We start from the raw sequence: 27,768 nt of genomic DNA on the forward strand, positions 1-27,768 counted from the left end.
GTATTGCAGAGCTGAAACTCAGACACATTAGAATCTGACTGCAAGGAACTTGCTGTTGACTTATTTTATTTAGAAAGATGAAATATATGTTTTAATTATTGCTATTGGATTTTTAAAAATACATATTTTCTACCTTGTCATGAACACAGTTGAACTATACAACATTTGAGTCTAAAAATCTCAAATTGCAAACTTGTCCATAAAACTTGCAGCTTGCTTTTGGTCCAAAAAGCACCAAACCAAGGTGGGCCTAAAAGTCACTCTATAGACCGGAGTCATACCAACCATCTAATATGGGATCAGAAATATATCAGAAGGGAAAGTTCTGCTTCTCCAGATGATTTGCATTGTACAGGATTAGTTACAAATCAGATATACTATGAATCTTCCAGGCTGGCCTTCACACAGAGTAGATTATTTCAGAGTTCTATAGTAGGTTTCTTAGTAATGAATGGTTCAGTGTCGACCATTACTGCATGCTGATTAACAGAGAGATCACTGTAATTTCAGTGAGGGCTGCAGCAGTTTTACAATTTCAGGGGCACTATTCGCATTCTGAGTGGTATCTTCTGGTATTATTTGATTCCACAACATTGGTTTTAGTTGACATTAATTATCATCAACAAGAAAATAAATTTACGTATGACTAGTTGAAAATATTCCATTCATGCTTTTGAATAACAATTTGAATAAGGGTTCATGTTCCCTGTCCTATTTTAACAACAACAACAAAAATGCCCCTTTTCTCGTTTGGCTTCTGTGTTAATGGAGATCACTCGACCTTGCAGGAGTTTATATGACGGGGAAGGAACTTCGCCAGTGTATGCTACCGAAGGCAGCAGCTCTGTCTGAGAAACTCAAAGTATTCCGAGAATTTCTCCTTCCCAGGCATCCTCCTGTTTTTCATGAGTGGTTTCTGAGAACATTCCCTGATCCTACATCATGGTAAGTTACCAAGAATATATATTATTATAGCTGGATTTTTAAAACTATTTTAGATTTATGCTGGCTCACATGCCTGAGGAGATTTGGTAGGCATCTTTGTGTTTTCTGTAGGTACAGCAGCAGGTCAGCATATTGCCGCTCCACAGCAGTCATGTCAATGGTTGGGTATATCCTGGGCCTTGGAGACCGTCATGGGGAAAACATTCTCTTTGATTCTTTAACTGGTGAATGTGTCCATGTGGATTTCAACTGTCTCTTTAATAAGGTATGTGATGTGATTTACTCTAGTTAATTGTATATTTTCTCCTAATTTTCTTTCCCCAACAACTGTTCTTGTAGACATAGCCTTTGGTAGCAGTTATAATCACAGTTGAATCACATTGAGAGTTTGTTGACTCGTTTTGATCAGTGAGTCCTGTAGCCCTCACTAAAGCAACTCAGAATGCAGAGAACTCAAAGGAGTGATGTAATAAAGCTAGCACTGAACCTGAAGTCCAAAAGCATAGTTTCAAGTTCTGACTCAGTTCTTCGTTACATGGACAAGTTCATATTGCTGAGACTCCCTTTTGGAGAAACAGAGTAATTTAATGTTTGGATGTTTCCAAAGCTGTCAGCATATCAGAATCATCTAAGAGTTTGGTTTGTTTGTTTTAATGTAGACACCTAGGAAATATCCCAGGAGGTTCAGATTCTATAGGTCCAGAGTGGGGCCTGGGAGTAAATTAAGGTGTAGACTCTCCCTGAGACCTCCTCCATTTTTCCAGTGTTATGATCCTGGAAGGCAGACTTGTAGGTAGACCCGCTTTTTCTTCATCCGCATTCTCTGTGCGTTGCCTTCTGCTGTCACAGGAAACCAAGAAAGATCACAGACCAAACTGAGAACAAATCAGAGATAAATTACTTGTATAAGTTCAGTCATACCTGAGAGGAATTGAAGGAAGCTGATTGGAGGGATTAAAAAGCCCTAAGAAAGGCAGGTTAGAGAATGGCAAAAAATAAATGAATTGGACTTCATTATATTAGTAAGTTGGTGCAAAAGTAATTGAGGTTTAAAAGGTTAAAAATAATTGCAAAAACCGCAATTACTTTTGCACCAACCTAATACATGTTACATTTCCTGTCTGAGGGATATGAGCATTTAACACTTGGCTATATCTTATCCCCTCCTGTTTTAAAGTAAAAGTCTAAAAGAAAAGAAGAAAGATATGAGACTATTTGTATGTACTTTATATTATTCAAGAAGGACATTAAGGAAGTTAATATAAGACTAAATACTGAATGCATAAAAATTTCTGTATGCTATTGATCATAGTAATTCAGCAAAAGGTGACTACATCATCCATCCTCTAGATTTTATCCATGGGGTTGCATTCAAGTCCCAAAAGGCGAAGGTAGAGCCATATGGATGTTTTATGATACAGCTTCTAATGGGTTTTATTTGTAGTTACAGATATAAGTATTTTGAGGGTATGTTTGCTCTTTGCCAAGAGAGTGTAGATGTGAAGTTCTAAATTTTTTTGCATTAAGATTTTAAAATTCTAACATTGCTTTTTGATAAAATGCATTGTTTTAAGGGAGAAACCTTTGAAGTTCCAGAAATTGTTCCATTTCGCCTGACTCATAATATGGTTAATGGAATGGGTCCTATGGGAACAGAAGGTCTTTTTCGAAGAGCTTGTGAAGTTACAATGAGGCTGATGCGAGATCAGAGAGAGCCTTTAATGAGGTAATCATCTATATTTTGTAAATAATTTAACAGTAACTTTGAATACAATTATTGGTTTCTGAGTTTGTTTTCTTTATATAGAATCTAATTTGCGTTGGTTGAAGTAGATTTTTTTAAATAATAGCTTTATTAAGATATAATTTACATACTATAAAATTCACTCTTAAAGTGTACACTACAGTGGTTTTTAGTATATTCACAAGATTGTGCAACCATGACCATTGTCTAATTATAAAACATTTTCATCACCCCCAAAAGAAATTAACAGCTACTCCCCATCCTTACTCCCCCACCATCCCCTAGCAACCGCTAATCTACTTGATGTCTCTATGGATTTGTCTATTCTGGACATTTCATGTATAGATGGGATCATACAACATGTGGCTGTTTGTGTCTGTCTTCTTTCACTTATTACAATGTTTTTAAGGTTTATCCAGGCTGTAGCATGTATCAATACTTTATTCTTTTTTATTGCCAAATAATATTCCATTGTTTGGATACCAAATTTTAAAATTAATGGATACCATTAATTTCAATTAATGGACATTTGGATTTTTTCCACCTTTTGGTTATTGTGACTAGTGTGGCTGTGAACTTTGCATATATAAGTGTTTTTTTTTTGTTTTGTTTTGTTTTAATTAAATTTATTGCGGTGACAATTGTTAGTAAAATTACATAGATTTCAGGTGTACAATTCTGTATTACATCATCTATAAATCCCATTGTATGTTCATCACCCAGAGTCAGTTCTTCCATCACCATATATTCGATCCCCCTTACCCTCACCTCCCCCCCCACCCCCCTTACCCTCTGGCAACCACTAAACTATTGTCCGTGTCTATGAGTTTCTGTTTCTCATTTATTTGTCTTGTTCTTTTGTTGTTTTTGGTTTATATACCACATATCAGTGAAATCACATGGTTCTCTGCTTTTTCTGTCTGACTTGTTTCGCTCAGCATTACTCTCTCAAGATCCATCCATGTTGTCACAAATGTTCCTATATCATCTTTTCTCACTGCCGAATAGTATTCCATTGTGTATATGTACCACAACTTCTTTATCCATTCATCTATCGAAGGACATTTTGGTTGTTTCCATGTCTTGGCCACCGTAAACAAAGCTGCAATGAACATTGGAGCACACGTGTCTTTATCTCTAAATGTTTTCAGATTTTTTGGGTAGATACCCAGGAGAGGGATTGCTGGGTCATACGGCAATTCTATTCGTAATTCTTTGAGGAACCTCCACACTGCCTTCCATAACGGCTGCACCAGTCTGCATTCCCACCAACAGTGTATGAGTGTTCCTTTTTCTCCACAACCTCTCCAACATTTGTTACTATTTGTCTTGTTGATGATAGCCATTCTGACTGGGGTGAGGTGATATCTCATTGTGGTTTTGATTTGCATTTCTCTGATGATTAGTGATGTTGAGCATTTTTTCATATGTCTATTTGCCATTTGTATGTCCTCTTTGGAGAAATGTCTCTTCAAGTCCTCTGCCCATTTTTCAATTGGGTTGTTTGTTTTTTTGTTGTTGAGTTGCACGAGTTCCTTGTATATTCTGGATACTAGCCCCTTATCGGAGGCACTGTTAGCAAAAATCTTCTCCCATTCAGTTGGTGGCCTCTTTATTTTGTCAATGGTTTCTTTTGCTGTGCAGAAGCTTTTAAGTTTCATATAGTCCCATTCGTTTATTTTAGCTTTTACTTCCATTGCCTTTGGAGTCAAGTTCATAAAATGCTCTTTGAACCCAAGGTCCATAAGTTTAGTACCTATGTTTTCTTCTATGCAGTTTATTGTGTCAGGTCTTATGCTTAAGTCTTTGATCCATTTTGAATTAACTTTGGTACATGGTGACAAATAGCAGTCCAGTTTCATTCTTTTGCACGTGGCTATCCAATTCTCCCAGCACCATTTATTGAAGAGGCTGTCTTTGCTCCATTGTATGTTTTTAGCTTCTTTGTCAAAAATTATCTGTCCATATTTATGTGGTTTTATTTCTGGGTTCTCAATTCTATTCCATTGGTCTATGTGTCTGTTTTTCTGCCAATACCATGCTGTTTTGATTATTGTGGCCCTGTAGTACAGGCCAAAGTCAGGAAGTGTGATACCTCCATTATAGTTCTTTTTTCTTAAGATTGCTTTAGCTATTCGGGGTCTTTTGTGGTTCCAAACAAATCTGATGATTTTTTGTTCTATTTCTTTAAAATATGCCATTGGGATTTTGATGGGGATTGCATTGAATCTGTATATTGCTTTGGGTAATATGGCCATTTTAACTATGTTGATTCTTCCAATCCATGAGCACGGAATGTCTTTCCATTTCTTTGTGTCTTCTTCAATTTCTTTCAAAAATGTCTTATAGTTTTCAGCATATAGGTCTTTCACATCCTTGGTTAAGTTTATTCCTAGGTATTTTATTCTTTTTGCTGCAATTGCAAAAGGAATTGTTTTTTGTATTTCTTTTTCTGAGATTTCATTGTTAGTATATAGGAAGGCAATGGACTTTTGTGCGTTGATTTTGTAGCCGGCAACTTTACTGTATTCGTTGATTGTTTCTAATAGCTTTTTGGTGGAGTCTTTAGGGTTTTCTATATATAGCATCATGTCATCTGCAAAGAGTGATAATTTAACTTCTTCATTCCCAATTTGGATGCCTTTTATTTCTTTCTCTTGCCTGATTGCTCTGGCAAGGACTTCCAACACTATGTTGAAAAGCAGAGGTGATAGGGGACATCCCTGTCGTGTTCCTGAACGTAGAGCAAAGGGCTTCAGCTTTTCTCCATTAATTATGAGATTAGCAGAGGGCTTGTCATATATGGCCTTTATTATGTTAAGGTATTTTCCTTCTATACCCATTTTATTAAGTGTTTTAATCATAAATGGATGTTGTATCTTGTCAAATGCTTTTTCTGCATCAATTGATATAATCATATGATTTTTGTCCTTTATTTTGTTTATGTGATGTATCACATTGATGGATTTGCGTATGTTGAACCATCCTTGTGCCCCGGGGATGAACCCCACTTGGTCGTGATGAATAATCTTTTTAATGCATTGTTGTATTCGATTTGCTAGAATTTTATTTAGGATTTTTGCATCGGTATTCATTAGAGATATTGGTCTGTAGTTTTCTTTTTTTGTGCTGTCCTTACCAGGTTTTGGTATCAGGGTAATGTTGGCCTCATAAAATGAGGTAGGGAGTACTGTCTCTTCTTCAATTTTTTGGAAGAGTTTGTGCAGAATTGGTATTAGATCCTCTTTGAAGGTTTGGTAGAATTCACTAGTGAAGCCATCTGGTCCCGGACTTTTGCTTTTGGGAAGGTTTTGGATGACTGATTCAATTTCGTTACTGGTGATCGGTCTGTTTAGATTTTCCAGTTCTTCATGGTTCAGCCTTGGAAGGCTATATGTTTCTAAGAACTTGTCCATTTCTTCTAGGTTGTTGAATTTGGTGGCATATAGTCCTTCATAGTATTCTTGGATGATACTTTGTATTTCTGTGGTGTCCGTGATAACTTCCCCTTTTACGTTTCTGATTTTGTTAATCAGTGTCTTCTCTCTTTTTATCTTAGTAAGTCTAGCCAAGGGTTTGTCAATTTTGTTAATCTTTTCAAAGAACCAGCTCTTTGTCACATTAATTTTTTCTATTGTCTTTTCTCTATTTCATTTATTTCTGCTTTAATTTTTATTATTTCCTTTCTTCTGCTGACCTTGGGTTTTACTTGTTCTTCTTTTTCTAGTTCTTTAAGGTGTACCATGAGGTTATTTATTTGGGAGTTTTCTTGTTTCTTGAGATAGGCCTGTAATGAGATAAATTTCCCTCTTAAAACTGCTTTCGCTGCATCCCAGAAATTTTGGTAGGATGTATTTTCATTGTCATTTGTTTCTATGTATCTTTTGATCTCTCCTCTAATTTCTTCTTTGACCCAGTCCTTCTTTAAAAGTATGTTGTTTAATCTCCATGTATTTGTGTTTTTTCCCGCTTTCTTTTTACAGTTGATATCCAATTTCAAAGCCTTGTGATCAGAGAATATGCATGGTATGATTTCAATCTTCTTAAATTTGTTGAGACTGATTTTATGTCCCAATATATGGTCTATCCTTGAGAATGTTCCGTGTACACCAGAAAAGAATGTATAGTCTGATGTTTTAGGATGAAGTGCTCTATAAATGTCAATTATGTCCATTTCATCTAATGTGTCATTTAGGGCTACTGTTTCGTTATTTATTTTCTGTTTGGATGATCTATCCATAGCTGTCAATGATGTATTTAAGTCCCCTAGTATAATTGTGTTTTGGTCAATTTCTCCCTTTAGTTCTGTTAGTAGTTGCTTGGTGTATTCGGTGCTCCCTGATTGGGGGCATAAATATTGATGACTGTTATGTCTTCTTGTTGTACAGTCCCCTTCACCATTATGAAATGTCCATCTTTATCTCTTGTTATCTTTTTCACCTTGAAGTCTGTTTCATCTGATATCATTATGGCTACACCTGATTTTCTCTGGGTACCATTTGCTTGGAGTGTCAATTTCCACCCTTTCACTTTGAGTCTATGCTTGTCCTTGTAGCTGAGATGTGTCTCTTGGAGACAGCATATGGTTGGGTTTAGTTTTTTGATCCAATCTGCTACTCTGTGCCTTTTTATTGGTGAGTTCAGTCCATTTACATTTAGGGAGATTATTGATATGTGAGGATTTCCTGTCATTCTATCTTTAGTTTTCTGGTAAGGCTGTGTCTCCATTGTTTCTTTGCCTTTTTGTTGTTGTCTATTATTTCTGTGTGGTGGTATTCTACGATGTTTCCCTCTGTTTCTTCTTTTATTTCAGTATATATTTCAATTCTGGATTTATTTTGAGTGGTTACCCTTAAGTTTATGTAAAAGAAAGTTTGATATTTAGAGTATTCCATTTTCTTCAGCACGCTTACTTTCTCCATTCCCATATTCCGGTTCAGGCCTTTACTCTCCCCCTTTTTGAGTTTTGGTTGCCACAAATTGTCCCTGTTGATGGTGGTCGAATAGCCTCCTTTAGTATTTCTTGTAGTGCAGGTCGTGTATTAGAAAATTCCCTCAGCTTCTGTATGTCTGGAAAGGTCTTTATTCCTCCTTCATATCTAAAGGATATCTTTGCTGGATATATTATTCTTGGCTCATGATTTCTCTCTTTCAATAGTTTGAATATTTGGTTCCACTCCCTCCTGGCTTGTAGAGTTTCTGCTGAAAAATCTGATGATAATCTAATGGGCTTTCCTTTGTATGTTACCGTCTTCTTTTCCCTGGCTGCCTTGAGGATTCTTTCTTTGTCGTTGATTTTAGAGAGCTTCAATACAATGTGCCTTGGAGAAGGCCTGTTGGGATTGAGGTAACTAGGTGTTCTATTTGCTTCTTGGATTCGAGGGTCCAGTTCTGTCCACAAATTTGGGAAGTTCTCATCGACAATTTGTTTGAATATATTCTCTGTTCCCTTCTGTCTTTCTTCTCCTTCTGGTATGCCCATTATTCTTATATTGCTCTTTCTGATGGAGTCAGAAAGTTCTTGTAGAGTTCTTTCATTTCTTTTAAGTCTCAAGTCTCTTTCTTCTTCAATTTGTGTCATTTCCAGGTTTCTATCTTCGATGTCACTGATTCTTTGCTCCATCTGGTCAACTCTACTACCAAAGCTGGTTATTTCATTCTTAATTTCTTCTATTGAGTTCTTAATCTCCAGAAATTCTATTTGGTTCTTTTTTAAGATTTCAATCTCTTTCGTAAAATGCTCATGCTGTTCTTTGATTGAGTTTCTGATTTCCTTTAACTGCCTATCTGTGTTTTCTTGTATCTCGTTGAGTTTTTTCAGAACTGCAATCTTGAATTCTCTGTCATTTAAGTCACATATTTCTGTATCTTTAAGTGCCTTCTCTGGAGATTTTTCACTTTCTTTCTGAGCTATCTTGTTGATTTGGTTATTCATGGCGATTACTGGTTTACTATTTCTCTTCCTAGACATCTACAGGAGTGACTTCTGCAATAGGTTGATAGAAAGCGGTCTTTTTTTGTTTGCCAGTACTTGTTGGTAGAATGTTTTATTATTTCTCCAACTGCAACTTATTTTTCTTCTCCCACACGGTAGTGCTATGTTTTCTCTGCACTATTCCAACTTCTCACACAATGGGGGGATTCCCTGGGAGACGGGCTTCTCCTCTATTAATAGTTCGTCTAGGTCACAGGGCGCAGTGTCCCGGTGGGTATGCGGAGAGCTTTTGATGTTCCAAAGCTCTTCCAGCTCCTGATTCAGAGCCCGTATGTTTCAGCCATTCTGTTTACTCCTGCAGGGATCCGCCCAGATAGGTGGGGTCAGGGGCGGGGTGAGTTGTGAGAGGTGGCCCAGAGCAATGGCGGCGACCACCACCACAGCCGGTCCTGCTTCCACAGCTCTCTCCCCTTTGCCGGAACTAGTTGGGCTGTGAATTTGTGTCTGCGGTACACAGTTCTCAAAATAGCAAATTTTCTGTTGTTTTGATCTGACACTGCTACTGTTTCACTTCTAGCACCGGGCAGGTGGGGGCGGGGCGAGCTCTGGGAGGGGTGGGAGGGGGCGGCTAGTCTCAGTGCCTGAGGCTCCGGTCTCTGCTCGGCAGTGCGGGCTTAAACCACCGTTTTCAGCCTTTTTCCCTCAGTCTTTTCTCCGAGGTCTCTGCCGTGAGCGTTGGGTTCAGCCGTGTTATATGCTGCCCCCTCAGCCCTGTGGAGCCCTGGCGGAGCCCTAGCAGTCCGATCTCCCGCAGCTGCGGTAGTTCCGGGGAGCAGCGAGCTCGGCGCACTGAGCTAGGCCTGCGTCCTCTGCCCGCGCGGCTCCGTCTCCGCGCACTTCTCCCTTTCCTCCTCCCTCCACTCACGCGAATCTCCCACCTGTAGGTGATTTCTGTCGGTAGTGGCCCTCTTCGTGTTGCCTGTGTGCTGTGCAGGGAGTCCTTTGTGGAGTTTTTGTTGTTCGATTCGTTGTAAATTCCAGGGGAGCTTTACAGAGGCCCACCTCACGCCGCCATTTTTCCGGAAGTCCCCATATAAGTTTTATATGAATACATGTTTTCAGTTCTTTGGGGGTATACCTAGGAGGAGAATTGCTGGCTCATATCTTAACTCTAAGCTTAACATTTTGAGGAATTTTCAAGCTGTTTTCCAAAGCAGTTGTGATACTTTACAATCCCATTAGTAATGTGTAAGGGCTCCAATTCCTCCGCATCCTTATCAACACTTGTGATTGTATGTCTTTGTAATTTTACCCATCCTATTGAGTGTCAAGTGGTATCTCGTGGTTTTAATTTGCATTTCCTTAATGACCAATAATGTGAACATCTTTTCATGTGTTTATTGGTCAGTTATATATCTTCTTTGAACAAATGTCTATTCAAATCCCATTTTTAAATTGGATTATTTGTCTTTTTTTGTTGACTTGTAAGAGTTCTTTACATAATCTGGATACTAGACCCTTATGAGATATGATTCGCAAATATTTTTCTCTCATATATGTAGGCTGTCTTTTCCCTTTCTTGATGATGCTCTTTGAAGCATAAATTTATCTTTTGATAAATTCCAGTTTATCTATTTTTGTTGTTATTTGTGCTTTTGGTGTCATTATTTAAAAACTATTGCATAATCCTAAGTCATGAATAGTTAGTTACACCTGTGTTTTCTTCTAAGTGTTTTATAGTTTTAGCTCCCATATTTAGATCTTTGATCATTTTCAGTTATTTTTTGTATCTAGTGTGAGGTGTAGGGATCCATATGTATTCTTTTGAATATGCATACCCAAATGTCCCAGCACCATTTTTAAAATGAGTATTTTTCTCCATTTAATTGTCTTGACTTTTTTTTTATTAGTTTCAGGTGCACCAAACAATGTAATAGTTAGACATTTATCATTTATATCCCTCACACAGTGACAACCCCCTTCTCCCATCCACTACCCTTCTGACATCACACACAGCCATTACATTTCCACTGTCTCTATTCCTAATGCTGTACTCCGCTTCTTGTAACTATGTATATATATAAAATTGTAGTTGACATTCATTATTGTTCAGCTTCAGCTGTAGGTGTACAGTGCAGTGATCAGGCATCTACATCATCCCTGAGGTGGTCTCCCTAATGAGACAAGTGTCCATCTGATACCCTACACAATCTTTACAACATTATTGATTACATTCCCCAAATTGACTTTTGTATCCCCATGGCAATCTTACGGTTACTGACTGTGTTTTCTAATCCCCTCATCTTCCCCCTTATCCCTACCCCCCCTCCCATCTAACAACCCTGTTTTTCCTCTATGTCTCTGAGACTGTTTCTGATTAGTTTATTTGTCTTGGCACTTTTGTTGAAATCAATTGACCATATACATAAGAGTTTATTTCTGTGCTCTCAATTTTATTCCATTGATCTTTATTTCTAACTTATGCCAAGAACACACACTGTCTGATCACTGTAGCTTTGTAGTAAGTTTTGAAATCAGGAAGTGTGAGTGCTCAACGTTTTCATCTTTTTCAAGATTGTTTGGCTGTTATGGGTCCCTTGCATTTCCATCTGAATTTTAAGATCAACTTGTCAGTTTCTGCAAAAAGACAGCCTGGATTTGATAGGAATGACATTGAATCTGTAAATCAATTTGAGAAGTATTGCCATCTTATCAGTATTAAGTCTTGTGATCTGTGCATGTGGGATTGCTTTCTATTTAAGTCTTCTTTAATTTCTTTCAACATTTTGTAGTATTTGGTTTGCAAGTTTTTAAGTATTTTATTCCTTTTAATGCTATTCTAAGTGGAATTTTCTTAGTTTCATTTTTGAATTGTTGATTGCTGGTATATAGAAATATAACTGATATTTGTAGATTGATCTTGTATCCTGCAACCTCATTGAACTTGTTTATTACTTCTAATAGTTATTTTTGTAGATACCTTAAATTTTTTTCTCTACAACAGCACATCATCTGCAGATAATAGTTTTACTTCTTCCTTTCCAATCTCAATGCCTTTTCTTTTCCTTGCCCAATTGCCCTAGCTAGATCAATGTTAAGTAGACATGGAGAGAGTCTACAGTCTTGTCTTGTCCTGATTTGAGTGGTAAAGAAGTCCATCTTTCACTATTAAATATTATGTTAGCTGTGGGAGGTACAGTTGACCCTTGAACAATATGGGGATTAGGGGCACCGACCCCCTGCACAGTTGAAAATCTGCATGTAACTCCCCAAAAACTTAACTACTAATAGCCTACAGTTGTCTGGAAGTCTTACTCGTAAACAGTTGATTAACACGTATTTTGTATGTTATGTGTTTTTTATGTACTGTATTCTTACAATAAAAAGTAAGCCAGAAAAAAGCTAATGTTATTAAGAAAATTGTAAGGGAGAGAAAAAACTAATTATAGTACGGTACATATTTATTGAAAAAATCTGCATATAAGTGGACCTGCACAGTTCAAACCTGTATTGTTCAAGACTCAACTGTAGTTTTTTTAAAGGACAGATAAGCAGAGCTAGATTCTGAAAAGTCCACATGAGGCCAGTTTACACATTTAAACTTTGCCCTGAGAACAACCAGAAGTCATTGGAGGATACTAAGAAGAAAATAAAAAAAGAAGAGAAAATGAGATCATCAGATTTATACTATAGAAAAATAGTTCCAGTTTGTGCTAGAGGCCAGAAAGCTAGTTAAAAAACTGTGCATTAACCCAAGAAAACAATGATGGTGCACTGAATGAGGTAGTGACAGTAAAGACGGAGATAAGTAGAGAGACTCTAAAGATATTTAGGAGGTAGAATTGAGGAAGCCAGGATGATTCCTAGATTTTTGTTCAGGGCCAATGGGTGAATGATGTTGTTCTTTACTGATTTGAGGAATACAGGAGATACAGTTTGGGAAAGAGTCATGAGTTTTGTTTTGAAAACATTGAATTTGACGTGCCTTCAAGCTACCTAAGTGGTTTTCCCATAGGGAATTGGATTTGACTTTTAGAGCACAGTAGAAGAAGAATCTGGATTGGTCTATATCAGGGGTGTCCAAACTGCGGCCCGCGGGCCCACTGCGGCCTGCAATCCATTTTTAATTGGCCCGCAGCAAATTCCAAAAATATATTTTTTACTTAAATAAACCTGGTGAGGCAGTACGTACTTCACCTCAAGTGAGTTACCCAGCTGTTTGTGTATTTTACCGCGTATGGCCCTTGGTAAAAAACGTTGAAAAAAGTTTGGACACCCCTGGTCTATATGGAAAGCTATAGATGTTTTATGGTCATTGTGGAGACATGACAGGGGATAAAATTCACTCATTTAATAAATATTCATTAACCAGTTTATGTGATGCATTTAGAGACAGCACACAGACAGCACACATCTTACTTTACTCTCTAAGAATACCTCTGACCCTCTGTCTTTTGACTTCTCCTTCCCTCCTCATCCCAAAAGAATAATTTCACATATTTTACTGAAACAGTAATAATTGTGTTGTAAGAGCATTACCATTAGTAATCCTTCACTTATTCTTCACCTAAGTATTGACTTTATCAAGATTTCTTTTTACAAAGATAACACTGTATTATTACCATAATATTTTTGTTTCCATTTTAGTGTCTTAAAGACTTTTCTACATGATCCTCTTGTGGAATGGAGTAAACCGGTGAAAGGCCATTCCAAAGCACCACCGAATGAAACTGGGGAAGTCGTCAATGAAAAGGTTAGTAGAAGGTGTAGCTTGATTTGATATTGTATATCTCTACAAACGTGAGCTGATTCTAAATACTGTCAGTGACTGACCATTGAGTACTCTGAAATCCAGTTCTGTAGTATGTCAATACCCTAAGATTTCTTTATTGTCATTACTAATTGTTAACATTATCTTTGTATAATAAAAGCAGAGTTCGGGTCACACTTGTTTAGCCATAGACAATTCACAATTATGAGATAGAGTGGGAAAAACTTGAAGACCAATTGTGTGGACTTACACAGTAACAGGTCTCAGCTTTAATATGTAGAATTCACTCCTTACTAATATTAGTTGAAGCATCCAAGTTTGCAGATAGTTATTTTTAATAAGTTAGAATAGATTGAAGATTGTTTTTCTAACATCATTCTCACTTTTGCATTCTGATATGCTTTTTCGACTGAGAGAAATGTGTAGAATTCCAACTAGCTCACTTAGCACTTCTATTTGCATATACTAATATATTCTAAATATTAGGGATTAAAGTATTGTTGTTGTTATTAGAATATTCATCCAAATGTTTAAGTCCTAAACAGATTCAGGGTAGATTTTTTTAATGTTACTATTTTTCTAGAATTATAATGTGGAAGAGATATCCCTGGTTTTCAAATACTACAGAAAAATGTCTAAGCAGTTGATGTTGGATCAACATTGCAAGCCTTAAAGTCAGTTATTGCAGGTTGTCGTTCTTGTTTCATTTCTTTTCTTTTGTATTTGCTCTTAAAAAGGGGGTGAAATGGCGTTAACGTTTGTTAAATAACAGAAAGGTAGTAATTCCAAAATCAATATGCACATGTCATTGAGTTTTTAGCCTTTATGATTTTCAATTTCTTCCTTTTAGGCCAAGACCCATGTTCTTGACATTGAGCAGAGACTGCAAGGTGTAATCAAGACCCGAAATAGAGTGACGGGGCTGCCATTATCTATTGAAGGACATGTGCATTACCTTATACAAGAAGCTACTGATGAAAACTTACTATGCCAAATGTACCTTGGTTGGACTCCATATATGTGAAATGAAATTACTTCAAAGAATATGTTAATAACCTAAAATTAATGCACTTGGTATTAATTTGTGGTTGTATCTGTTCAATTCCAAAGTTCAACATAAGCTGCTTTATGTTCTCAGAGCAACTGGTATTATTTCTCCTTGACTGTTAATAATGTTTAAAATAATATGTTATTAAGAAATAAATTGCTTTCTTAATATATACTGTGTATTATAACCAGAGAAATGGAACATCCTATGTTCTTATGCTCTAAAAATAAGTATTTGCAAGAAAAAATCCAGCCTAATTTCATTTTACAACTTTTATTTTTAAGTACTCAATAGCATAAGGATTCATTTGAACACAAAAATATTATGTTGAATAAATTCTGTGGACAAAGCACGGTGCTAGATTTGTGCTCAGAGCTTATGTACCCAGCCTCTAGAAACTGACAGTGTAGTAAACCAGAGATATAAACATAAATACCACATCATATAAGTTCACTTAATAAACTCTTTGTGTATGGCTGAAAATGTGATAGAGAAAAAAAAACAAGCCACGAAGCACGAATATGAAAACTATGTAAACATTCTGTAATTTTGAAGATGCTGCCATACTGAAAGTGTACCTGAATGCAGAATCCAGTGGTCTTGGAAGGCAGCAATACTTGAAATTTCATGAGATTTTAAAACTACAAAAAAATTTTTAAATGTTTTCATGTTTTCCTGCAGAAGACTTAAAATAATTCATAATAATTACAAAGCAGTGAGGTTATTACATTAAAATAAATGGAAAACTTTATAACATGATTTCACTTAAGTTCACCTGAGAGAATTCTGCATTTTTTTGCATGGTTGAAAGTGTGATGGGGAAAACACTATAAGCCAGGAGGTATGAATGTGAAAACTAAACACAGAATTTCGTATCTAAGGCCTAATATTAATAGTTAAGGAGGAAGCTGGGCGGGGTGGGAGGTGGAGGGAGTTAGGACATTTTTTTTCCAACAAATAACTTGTTAAAGACTGTTTTTAAAAGAAACTTTGCCGAAAAAACCCCCTCACAAAACAAAACTAAACCAAATAAATCACCGGACCTTTCCAAATCTGTGTTGAAAATACCGAGATGAGCATCACGGGCGACTCAAGTAGCCAGGACAAAAATCAGTGTTCAGTATTCTCTCTCTAGCAATCAGGTGAGTGTTTCATAGCACTTGCAAATCCCCTTATGGCCTGTAAACAGGCATTTTCAGAACTGAGTTGAACATTCAGCTCGCAAACGCCTCGGGCCCTTACACACGACCAGCGGCGAGCACACGCGGTGAGCGGGGCCGGATCGGAGCCCCGCCCCGGGGATGCGGCCTCGGGGCCGGCCGCTCTAGGCCCGGCGGCGCTCTCTATGATCCGGCGGGCGGTGTGTTGTCATCGGCGGAGCGACGGCCGGAGGCGGCGGTGTAGGCCCCGGCGGGGCGTTTGGTTTCGGTTTGTCCCTGGCGAGTTAGTGTTGACAGTCGACATGGGAGTCCCCAAGTTCTACCGATGGATCTCGGAGCGGTATCCCTGCCTCAGCGAAGTGGTGAAAGAGCATCAGGTGGGTGAGCGAGGGGCCGCGGCTCCGCAGGCCGAGGACCCGGGGCCCCGCGGCCCGCTCCCCCGGGGACGGGGGCTCTCCAGCCCCCTCTTTCTGCTCGTCGTCTGCCGGCTGGGTGGCGAGGCGAGCGGAGCGGAAGGGCTGCGGACGCCCGGACGGCCCGAATGGGGGCGACGGCAGGCTGCGTTTCTGTGCGCGCAGCCTCGGGGGCGCCGCAGGTCTGACAGCTCCCTGCCCGGCAGGCCCTTCCGCGATTCCGAAAGCGGGTGCTGGGCCAGTGCGCCGTCCTCAGCTCCTGTTCCCTGTGCCCCCGGGAGCTGTAGGGTGCGTTTCCCAGCGCAGAGCCGAGGCGTCCGCCCGGGACCTCCCGGTCCGGCCCAAAGCCACGGACCTATCGACCCACGGACGAGCGATTCCTACAGCCTCCGCGACGCAATCCCCTTGTTTACTCTCCTCTAGAGGAGGCTGCGTCCGCCCCACCCGGCGCCGAGGCTTCCCGCGTGCCCATTCCCCCCCCAAACAAAACACACTTGGACGGGGAAGGGGCATTATGCGGAGGTGTGTGTGTCAGGAAGCGAGGGAAACGGAAGTTAGAGCACTGACACTACTTACAGCAATATTTGGTATATAACGAGCCCAGGGTGACGTTTATGTGTACATTCCAAAAATGTAGTTTATCGCAACCGTGAAGGAATAGAAAACAGTCATTTAGACTGCTAGACTTTCGGTGATACGTGTTTGTCACGTTTAATGATTTTAGTAGACCTGTTGTCTGCTTTACAGAAAAAAAATAGGTTTGAAATGTGTATAGGTAATTGAATTGCTTGTGATAGGTAGCATTGTATTCGTTGTGGGGGTTTTTCATCCATCCAACACCAACCATCATGCTGTCTATTAAATTATGGTTTAATCATTTTTAAAAATACACCATAGCATGAAGGTAGGGCTAAATTTCCAGAAAGGATTCTTTGTTGTTGGATCACCATCAGATTTGGTACATGAGGAAAAGCTTACAAAAAATTCCAAAATGGTAGTCTGCCTTTAATTTATTTGAAACATGGGTTAAGTTAGATTTAGGCAGACATTTCTTTCCAGAGAAGAAGGTAAAAAAGGTTACTAGTATATTGCAGAAATAGAGACGACTAACTGACTTTTCCTGGTCCTTCATTCAAAAAAGGTTTGAGTATCTGTAATACATCATTCATTTTCTCTCTCAAGTGCAAAAAAATGTGATTGTTATTGAAGCTGACTTGATAATACGTAATTTGTTCAGTGATATTTTTACTCTGTACTCTTTGTCACAGAATTTGGTTTGGTGAGAATAAGTATCCCTTATTCTCTCCATGCTTTGGCACAGAATTTGCAGAGGAGTTTGTTACTGAAGAACAAAAACAGTCACTTCAAGGCAGTTTTATGACGTGAACACCAAGGGTAGATTTAAACTGGGTTCATCAAAGTGATGTGTTTCAAAAATTTTTGATTCAGGTTGTTAACAACAACAAAAGCAAACGTTAGAAAGGGTTACCATGCTACTCTCTCAAGCAGTACATAAAAGATGGGAATGCCTGAATCACAATGGTTCAAAAGCTAGTTCTGGGAGGAGAGAGTTGGAAAGAGGTTGGGAGGAGGGGTGGGTTCTGGAAAGAGGATAGGTGGTGGTGATGATACCAGCATAGTTTTTGGTCTCTGAATCCTTACATAAAAACAGAAAGAGCAATTAGATAGCAAAACTTAAAATCCATAGAACAATTACAACAAAACCACATAACAGGGTATCCCCACAAATATAAGAAGTTGAGGACAAATTACCAATAGCTTCTAGACCCAATCAGTATTGGCATTTCTGCAAGAGAAAGAAGGAAGCAATGGGGAAATATCTATGGACCTGAGAACAAGAGAACTCCAGAATATTCCCTAAAAGACTCTTGAGGGCCAGTTAGATAACTAGCTGTAAATGAGGCGTTTTAAAGGGCAGGAGCAGTCTACCTCCTGTGGACTCTCCAAACTGACTTACCAAGGCCCCATTCTAAGACAGAGCCCACACTAAGGAGAAACTGCTGGGAGTAAAATGAAATTTTATCAGAAAAGGGACGATAGAGAAAAAAGAAGAGGAAGGTCCAGATAAAAGTGGGGGGAGGTTACAAAGTCAAGAAATCTTAGAAAACAACCACCAACCAAACCACCAAATTTTTTAACACTACCCCAAAACAGCAGAAGAGGGAGCTTGTGAAGTTATAGATTTCCTGAACTCTTCCTCATTCTAAAAGTTCAGGAAAATTAAATTTACATAAAAATGAGCAACAGAAAAGTATCAAGGTCAAATAACATGCAAAGTTATTACAGGGAAAAAAAGGAACAAAATAGTACTCCCCCAGACAATAAAAGCTTGCAATAAAAATATGCACACAAAACAGACCAAAACTATAACTTACTATTTCAGAATGAGCTAAAAGACACTAAGAAAATGATATAAGACATGAAAGAACATTTATAAATTATGGAAATTCAGAAGTTAAGGGATAGAACCTAGGAAAATTAAATATAAATGAAAAAATCATTTCAGAAATGGAGCCTAAAGTAGTAGCAAGGCAAAAGCAAATGATGGCACGAGGAAAAAAAAAGGTGAGGAAAAAAAATGTAGAAAAGAGGAAATTTTAAAAGATAAAGGTTTAAGAGAAAATAACTAATGAGAAAGATAGGCAAAGAAAACAAATAATGGGTTCCTGAAAAATGAAATCAAAGCAACTTATTAGAACAAATACTATAATTAAAGAAAATTTTCCTGAAATTAAAAAAATATATATTTCAAATTGCACGTTGAAAGAATATACCATGTACCTAAACATATTGATTCAGGTGACCAACACCAAGACCTAGTCTAGTAAACTTACTGGACTTCAAAGAAAAAGAAAAAGACAAAAAACTTTGGTTATTTAGAAGAGAAGAACACATGACTTATAAGGAAAAGGCAGTTAGGTTCCCATCACAGTTTTTGATACCCGTGCGTTGTGTCAGAAAAAAATGGAGTAATATGAGATACTCAGCAAACTGACTTTTGAGTATAAAGAGTAAGCTGATGAACTACTATTAGTGTACAGGAATTCAGGAAATACTGTTCCTTTCAGCACTTCCTCGAGGAATCACTAGAGAATGAACTTCAGGCAATCGAAATGACTAGGGAGAGAACATTATATATAGTTACCTGTAGATTGAAAACAAAACAAGAGTTAAGAGACAGAGTAGTGTACAATGGCTAATCTGGCAATGTATAGATAGCACAACTATAAAATAAATGGGGAGAATGGGGAAAGCTTATGCAAAAAACTTTTTATGTTACTGGACTCAATATTGGTGATAATACTGTTTTTCTGAAATCCATGGGTGTGATATGATAAATGCCTAATATAGGGTATTTTAATTCTGTCATCTCTTGTATCCTTCAGTACCCAGATTCTTGGTGTGTAAAAAAGGAGTTACGGATGTAATAGAGAAAATGTTCAGTAAAAGTTCTATACTCTTGAATTTGAATTGGAAGTATCAATATAAGATTATGAGACACACACACGTCCATAAATTTCCCAGTTATGAAAAAAAAATTTTTTTTCCTAGCTCCGTCCTTTTCTCCACAAAACAGGCCTAGAAACAATGATAAGTCCAGGAGCAAGATGTATCCTTATTGCCCAGGTTATGGTCTTACTCACTAAAAGAAGTCAGGATTTCTTGGAGAAATGACAAATACCAGGTTGGTCAGGTGGTATCTAGCCTGGAAACTTCAGTCATAACACCATAAACCGTGTTTCCCTGAAAATAAGACCTAGCCGGACAATCAGCTCTAATGCATCCTTTGGAGCAAAAAATTAATATAAGACCCAGTATTATATTATATTATATTATATTATATTATATTATATTATATTATAGACCCGGTCTTATTTTACTGTAAGACCGGGTCTTATATTAATTTTTCCTCCAAAAAACGCATTAGAGCTGATGGTCTGGCTAGGTCTTATTTTCGGGGAAACATGGTAGCAAGGAAACTACTGAAGACTACTATGGACATGTCAAAGGATTTGAAGAGACATCTGGAAAAGGCTTGCAGTAGCCCCAAATTGGACAGTTTGAGCCTCGGGAATAATATACAGTGGATTCAAACCCATCAAATATGCGTAAGTCCTTGAGTTCATCATGGCACTTAAATAAAGGGTCCCCTTCCAAAGATAGTAGGGACGCTTCCTAATCTTGAAAACTGGTAAATAAAGGGAAAAAATTAAGCATTTTGTTCTACTTTCTTGTTCCATTGGATAACTAAATGATAAAATGGTCTCTTTATAAAAGCATTCCAACTGATAAGAAAGATAAAATATCACCATTTTGCAACCTCATGTGAATTCCTAGAAATAGTCTTTGCTGTATGCAAAAGGTGATTGTATTGCTACTGTGGACTTCCCCGTCTGCCTTCCTCACTTTATTGTACCTAAGAACAGGAACTGTCCATTTCTTATGTGTTTATTTCTTGCACAGTGTCTGGCACATAGCAGTTGTTCAGTTAATGTTTGCTGACTTAATGAATAAGTAATATATAAAGAAAAAGTAGAGATTAAATTCTAATGAGGACCATATATATCTGATGTAAACTTAACCTTTACAAAACAAAGGTCGTATAAGTACGATTATAAACACTTAGAGCATACTCAATTCTCTTTGTGATTATAATCCAGGACAGTGCCATTGTAATAGCTAAGATTTGTTAAGCACTTGCCATGTACTAAACACTGTTTTAAGTGTTTTATATGCATTCACTTATTTAATCATAGCAGTCCTAGAATTATTTATTATCTCCCTTTTGTGGCTGAGAAAACTGAGTCGCGGAAAGACTGAGTTACTCACCCTAAGTAAAGTAAGTGTTGGAGCTGAATTTGAAACTAGCAGAATTGCTCTAAGTAGTGTTTCTTAACCTTTCTTTCTTCATTGCCCTTCCTCCAGGTGGCTCTTTAGACTTGCTTTTTTCCAGCACGCTTCTTCCTCATGGAAGTTTAATACCATAGCTATAGCTATCTGTCTGTTTATGTACTGGGCACTTCATTATGTACCCCACCCCGCAACAATTTCGGGCCCTCAGGAGCCCTGTTGTCCCTGTTAATAAGGTATATTCTAGAGCCTACACTTAAAAAAAAATTGTGGTAAAATACACATAACATTTGCCATCCCAGCCTTTTTAAGTGTACAGTTCAGTAGTGACCAGTGCATTCACATTCTGTGCTAGAGCCTGCACTTTTAAAACCAATCTTCTATGTTTTATGCTAAGAATTGCTCCTTGACTCTGCAAACCTAAATTTTCAAGTTATCGGGAACACAAGCTGCAATTTCTATTTTAAAGTGTTTGCTCTTGTGTAGGGAGTTATCTGTCTTACCCTTTACTGTATTCACTGTACTGCTGTATTGACTGTATTTTCCAGCTCCTAGCATAATGTGTGGCACATAGTAGGTCTTCAGTAAATACGTATTGAGTGAATTAATTTGTAAACCATAACATGTTACATAGTCTATAAAACATGCATAGTATATAAAAATGTATATAAAAATAGTTTATTAATATTGGTATGTTTTAAAACAGAATATTCAAAACTGAATTGGAACAATAAAACTGGGATTAAGATCTAGAGAAAAATAATTGACAGCTCTCTTAAACAGTCAAATAGATACCGTCTTTATGTAAAAGGCATTTTGCAACAACACTGAGTCGGATACAAAGTTATACTAACAAAAAGAAACTAGTGTTTTGAGAAAATTAGATACTAGCATGTCAATACTTAACCACATTTTAAAGCAGTATGAATGTGTATTCCAAGTGAGTGGCATGGGCTACAGATGCCATTCAACAAAGGGTAAGCTTTATTTGTGTATTAATTTATTTATTAAATGTTTTTGATTTGCTCCTTCGTGTCAGGCAGTGTGCCGAGAGTTCTAAACATGACCAAAGCAGAAGAGTGCTTTGAAGAGTTTGCAGTTCAGCAGGAAAGAACAGACATTACACTTAAGCATTCAACAAAAATGTGTGGGGCACCTAATATGTGCCTGGCATTCTTGTATTTATTGAGAATGCAAAACCAAATAAGATATGCCATAAAAAAAGGAGCATCATTTCCTCTTGGGTGAGGAAGGGAAAGCTTCCAGACAAGATACCTGAGCTGGATTTTGAAAGCTCAGTCAGAATCTACGAGATCAGTGAAGGGAGGAGCAAGAAGGAAGGAAAAGCATTTCTGAAAGTAGGAACAAGATCTATAAAGTCACAGAGGTTTGAAATAGTCCAACACATGTAGGGCTCTGTGAGTAATTTACTGTAGTTAGCTTGTAGACATATGTGGAAACGAGAAGAAAATGGGATTGGTGGGAAAGATAGCAGCCAAATCATACAGTACCTTTTATGGTACTAAGGGCTTGTAATAGCCTATGGGTTTAAATAAGGAAGCAACATGGTCACATAGTGTTTTGGAAAATTGCCTGATCTGTAGTGAGAAAGAAACCTGGAAGCAAGCAATGTAGTCAGAAAACTAAGGTGGGCAATCAGGATGGAGAAAAAAGATGAGATTGCCTAAAACAATGGGAATGGATAAGAGATTCTATAAACATGTTGGATGTTAAATTATAAAAAACACCACCACCTCAGTGACTAATTAGATAGGGAGAGGAGAAAGTGTAAGATAACCTTGAAATTTCTATTCTATTATTTCTAGTTGTTGCAGATGAAATAACTCAGTATTATTTTATGCTTCTTTTTGAAGGAACATGATTCTACTGCGTGTTCTCATTCTCTACTGCATTGGCTGTTGATTACTTAATCATTCTGTATCTTACTAATCTGAAATCTAAGAATTTAAAAAACTTTTCTAAAAGGAAAATTGTAGTTTTTCTTCAGGTTACATGTGCTCATTATATGAAAATTCATATACAGAAAGATGTGAAAGCTGTTATGTAGTCTAGAGGAAAGTAAAAAGCAACTGAAATTCTTTATTTAATTAAATATATTGGGGTGACAATTGTTAGTAAAATTACATAGATTTCAGGTGTACAATTCTGTAATACATCATCTATATATCACATTGTATGCTGACCACCCAGAATCAGTTCTCCTTCCATCACTGTGTATTTGATCCCCTTACCCTCATCTACCACCCCTTACCCCCTTACCTTCTGGTAACCACTGAACTATTGTCTGTGTCTATGAGTTTTTGCTTCTTTTTAAGGTTTGTCTTGTTCCTTTATTGCTTTCAGTTTTATATCCCACATATCAGTGAAATCACATGGTTCTTGACTCTGTCTGACTTATTTCACTTAGCATAATAATCTAAGGATCCTTCCATGTTGTCGCAAATGGCAGTATTTCATCTTTTCTTATGGCCGAGTAGTATTCCATTGTGTATATATACCACAACTTTTTTGTCCATTCATCTATTGAAGGAGACTTTGGTTGTTTCCATGTCTTGGCCACCGTAAATAATGCTGCAATGAACATTGGGGTACATACATCTTTACGGATAAATGTTTTCAGATTTTTTGGGTAGATACCCAGGAGAGGGATTCTATTCTTAATTTTTTGAGGAACCTCCACACTGCCTTCCATAGCGGCTGCACCAGTCTGCATTCCCACCAACAGTGTAAGAGGGTTCCTTTTTCTCCACAGCCTCTCCAACACTTGTTACTATTTGTCTTGTTGATGGTAGCCATTCTAACAGGTGTGGAGTGGTATCTCATTGTGGTTTTGATTTGCATTTCCCTAATAGCTAGTGAAGCTTAGCATTTTTTTCATATATCTGTTGGTCGTTTGTATGTCTTCTTAGGAGAAGTATCTGTTCAGGTCCTCTGCCCATTTTTAATTGGATTGTTTGTCTTTTTGTTGTTGAGTTATACAAGTTAAAAGCCACTGAAATTATATCATCCAGGTTTAACTACTTGTAACATCTTGTTTCTGTATACTCCTGACTTCTCTGTGCAAATGCTATGTAGATAAATATTTTCTATAAATGGGATAATATAGCTGCCATTTTATAACCTATTTTTTGTCACTTTACCATATGTATTATACACATTATCCCATGCCAAATATGAATGTATATTATAATTTGTAATTCTGGAGTATTCCATTGTATGGATGTACCATCATCAATTTTCTATTAGGCATTTTGATAGTTTTCTTTTTTCATCTTTTCTGAATAATACTGCCATGAATATTCTTGTACTTATATCTTTGTGCACATTTATGGTTATTTCCCAGGATAAGTTTCCAACAGTAGAAATCCTGGGTCAAACATGTGCACACTTCAAAATTTTATATGTACTTTCATATTAGTTATACCAATTTGTTATTCCCATTCCAGACTACTGAGTGTAAATAAATCCCATCTCTCTTTTCTATTTCTGTGATTTTCCTCTTCTATAAAATGGGGACTCTAAATATTTCTCTTTTAAGGTTGTTATAATTAAGTGACAGAATGAATATAAATGTTTAGCCCAATGTTTGGCACCAATAAGTGCTTAATAAGTAGCAGCTATTGCTTTTAATAACATATGAAATATACATTTCCCTACATTTTGTCATATTCAGTTGAACTTGTTTATAGTACTTTTTTTAACCCGATAGATTTAAAAAATACATTTCTGGTAGCCAACTCCACTATTTGTTTCATTTATGATTTATGGCTTTCCTCACCCTAATATTACCAAAATATATGTATATAATTTTAAACTCTCATTTCTCACATTAAAATTTCTAATCCTTCTGGAATTTATTTGTTATAAAATAAGACAGCTTTGTTTTGTTTCCTAATAGTTAGCTAGGTGCCCTATTCCTTTCTTTCACTAATTTGAAATGCCCCTTATATATTAAATTTCTATATACACTTAGAGTACTTCTGGACTATTTGGCACAAACAAAGTGTTTTCTAATTTTTAATATGATAATAGGGCATATTCTTCTTCTTTACTCTTCTTTTTAATATTCTTTGTATGTTTATTCTCCTAGGGAAACTTTGTAATCATTTTGTAAAGTACCTCCACCTCCTCAAAAAATCATGTTTAGATTTTGATTGCAGTTTTCAGAATTCTTGAAACAGTAAATCTTGAATTTAAAACCTCATGATCACAATTGTCATTTCAGTTGAGTTTATTATTCAATAACAGCATTTAAATCTGATACTTAGTACTTATGGGTATTTTATAAAAATGTTTTTATAGTGTTCATTGATTCAGGGGCCAAAACTTTTCACTCCCGAAACTCAAAGACATTTCATTTTCTGAATAATAGGAAAGTGTATTATTACCTGTACATTAGGAAGAACTTGAATAATTGTTTCAGAGATGGTTTTCATTAAGTTTATACAAGTATGTTTTTATGTTTAAAAATTCAGAATAATTAGTATATAAGGAAGACTACTCTAAAATTCTTTAATTCACTAGATATTATAGCTATTGTGTCCATTTTTGTTCCTTGTTAATGTATATTTGTTTCAGTATTGTTTTCCTTACTTGCTCACAGACATTTAAACAGAAGAAAAATAAATGAGACCCAGAGCCATGAAGGTCTTTTTATAAAAGTACACGCCTATTATCCAAGTTTAGAAATTATTTAATTCACGTACAAAAAATAAGAAATCAGTTTTCAAAGTTTCCTTCATTACTTGGCATAATCTAAGCTTTAAAAATTAACATAACCAAATTAATGACTCTGTTTCAGTGAAACCAAATATACAATAAGGCTTTAAATCATTTGTAAAACCTTTTAATGACTATGTAAAAACATCCTTTTAATATCAATGGACATTATGTTACCCATTTATAGAGAAAATAGAGGCTTTGAGAGTTATTGTCAAATGGTGGAAAGAAAGGAAACTAATATTTTGAGTACTAAATGAACCAAGCACTTTATTTGGTGTTTTCCTGGTTATTTTAAATAAGTAAATAATTTCCTGACCGTAAGTTTGATGAAGCTATTGATTGGTACCTCATGTAACCATGTAATACTTGTATGGTCCCATCTTACCAATTTTTCCTGTTTTTTTCCTTTAATTTCTTTATTCAACTGTGATTGTTCACTCCGTTTTTATATAAGAATGCCCTGATAACCTGCTTTTTATCAGCTGCTTTGCCCAGCTGCTTAGGTGTCCATGGTTGATTATAATAATGACCTTGATCATCTCTCTTTGTTTCTTAGATTCCTGAATTTGACAACTTGTACCTGGATATGAATGGGATTATCCATCAGTGTTCCCATCCTAATGATGATGATGTGCACTTCAGAATTTCAGATGATAAAATCTTTACTGATATTTTTCACTACTTGGAGGTGTTGTTTCGCATTATTAAACCTAGGAAAGTGTTCTTTATGGCTGTGGATGGTGTGGCTCCTCGAGCAAAGATGAACCAGCAGCGTGGAAGGCGGTTTAGGTAATAAAACATTTATGGTTTATTTTAGAATGCTACTTAGATTAATAAAATACATTATTTTAGCAATAGTTGACTTAACGCAATGCATCTTCTTTCTGTTCATGTTTCTTTTCTGCTTAAATTCCCCCAGAATTAGAACTGTCTCATACTTATAATGTCACATTTTATCAATCAAGTAAACAAATTAGTAATTCAAGTGACATTTCATTTCTCAAAGTATATGTTGGGCTGTGTAAAGTTACTCTGTTGTTCTCTGTGACAGATTTTTCAGTCGTCTCATTGGTAATTCGGAAATGGCAGTAATAGAGAGAACTCCAACAGTAGTCTGCCCTGGCTAAGAAACTGCAGAGTGAACTGAGAGATTGTTCTGATGAGAACATCACTGACTTAATTTAGTTCAACAAACATTTGTTGAGGGCTCAGACTCTGGGCTAGATACTGACTCTAGTTGAACATGGACACAAGGCAAGTGAGACGAGGAGGCATCGGATTGAGGGAGTAGGAGAAGAGAGCTGAGTTCGGATCCTCGATGCGGTCATCAGCCGTGTGAGTTGGGTAGTAGAAGTAAGAGGATGAGAAAAGGTTGTACACGGAAAGAGGGTTTTAAATCCCAATCCTGGGCATGTAGGGGTATTTCTGAGTAACAGTGAGTGTGCGGTGTCCTTGTGTATGGGTAGCAGAAATAAAGTTAGGAGGCTTGTTCAAGTTGAAGGAAAGAAGCCCTGAGTCCAGCATGTTTGAGGGGTCCTTAGCATAATAAATCCTTTCACCACAATGGCAGGTAAAGTAACGGAAAGTACACCAGTGAATCAAACGTGGACATCATCAAGGAAAGTGGGAGAGTGCCTTGGAGAAGGCTAGCAGTGAGACTGGGAAGAGGGTGGTCTAAAGTACTGATTTAAATATCAAAGAGAAGAGAGTCTGGAGGTATTGGAACCTCTGAAATCCTTGAAGACACAGACCAATCCCTTACTAAAATTTAGATTCTCAAGTACCACCCAAGAGTTACCTAACCTGAATTACTAAAAATTGGGCCCTGGAAGCTATTTTTACCAGACTCCCCTAGTATTTGATAAACTGGTTTTCGGGAGCTACTGAGCTAGAAAATCTAGTGTTGAGAAAGGATTATATAAGCCTACTGTGTCAGTATTCAGTTGCAGGTCATATAAACCTAGCTATTTTAAGCAGAAAGGAATGTAACAGAGAGAATTAGGTGCATATAAAAATTGTTGTAAGAGCCAAAACAGTGGGAATCTAGGTGAGCCTTCAAAAATGACTTCCAGAACGTACCATTCAACTGATCCACCGGTAGACGGCACTGTTACTACCACATTTAAGAAGTTGAGGG

The 27,768-nt window shown here is 37.1% G+C and overlaps 2 protein-coding genes across 5 annotated transcripts in view; both read left to right on the top strand.

Annotated features, from left to right (window-relative positions):
* The window catches only part of ATR (ATR checkpoint kinase), a 119,252-nt gene extending 104,045 nt beyond the window's left edge, over positions 1–15,207 (top strand). The window contains exons 43-47 of one of the 2 annotated variants that reach the window (XM_019753574.3): positions 789–945; positions 1,057–1,210; positions 2,520–2,671; positions 13,272–13,377; positions 14,246–15,207. In XM_019753574.3, the coding sequence (XP_019609133.3) occupies positions 789–945; positions 1,057–1,210; positions 2,520–2,671; positions 13,272–13,377; positions 14,246–14,419 (743 nt within the window). In that variant the 3' untranslated portion in view covers positions 14,420–15,207. Of the gene's footprint in view, positions 1–788; positions 946–1,056; positions 1,211–2,519; positions 2,672–13,271; positions 13,378–14,245 lie in introns of those variants that run through there. The other variant, XR_012497057.2, reaches the window with a different exon arrangement.
* Positions 15,208–15,803: 596 nt separating this feature from the next.
* The window catches only part of XRN1 (5'-3' exoribonuclease 1), a 168,813-nt gene continuing 156,848 nt past the window's right edge, over positions 15,804–27,768 (top strand). For all 3 annotated transcript variants that reach the window (XM_019753579.3, XM_019753581.3, XM_019753580.3), the window contains exons 1-2: positions 15,804–15,980; positions 26,188–26,420. In XM_019753579.3, coding sequence (XP_019609138.3) covers positions 15,906–15,980; positions 26,188–26,420 — 308 coding nt within the window. In that variant the 5' untranslated portion in view covers positions 15,804–15,905. The remainder of the gene's footprint in view (positions 15,981–26,187; positions 26,421–27,768) is intronic.

The sequence above is a fragment of the Rhinolophus sinicus genome, chromosome 17, assembly GCF_057876585.1.
Source record: "Rhinolophus sinicus isolate RSI-liver-muscle chromosome 17, RSI-T2T, whole genome shotgun sequence".
NCBI classification, from domain to species: Eukaryota; Metazoa; Chordata; class Mammalia; order Chiroptera; family Rhinolophidae; genus Rhinolophus; species Rhinolophus sinicus.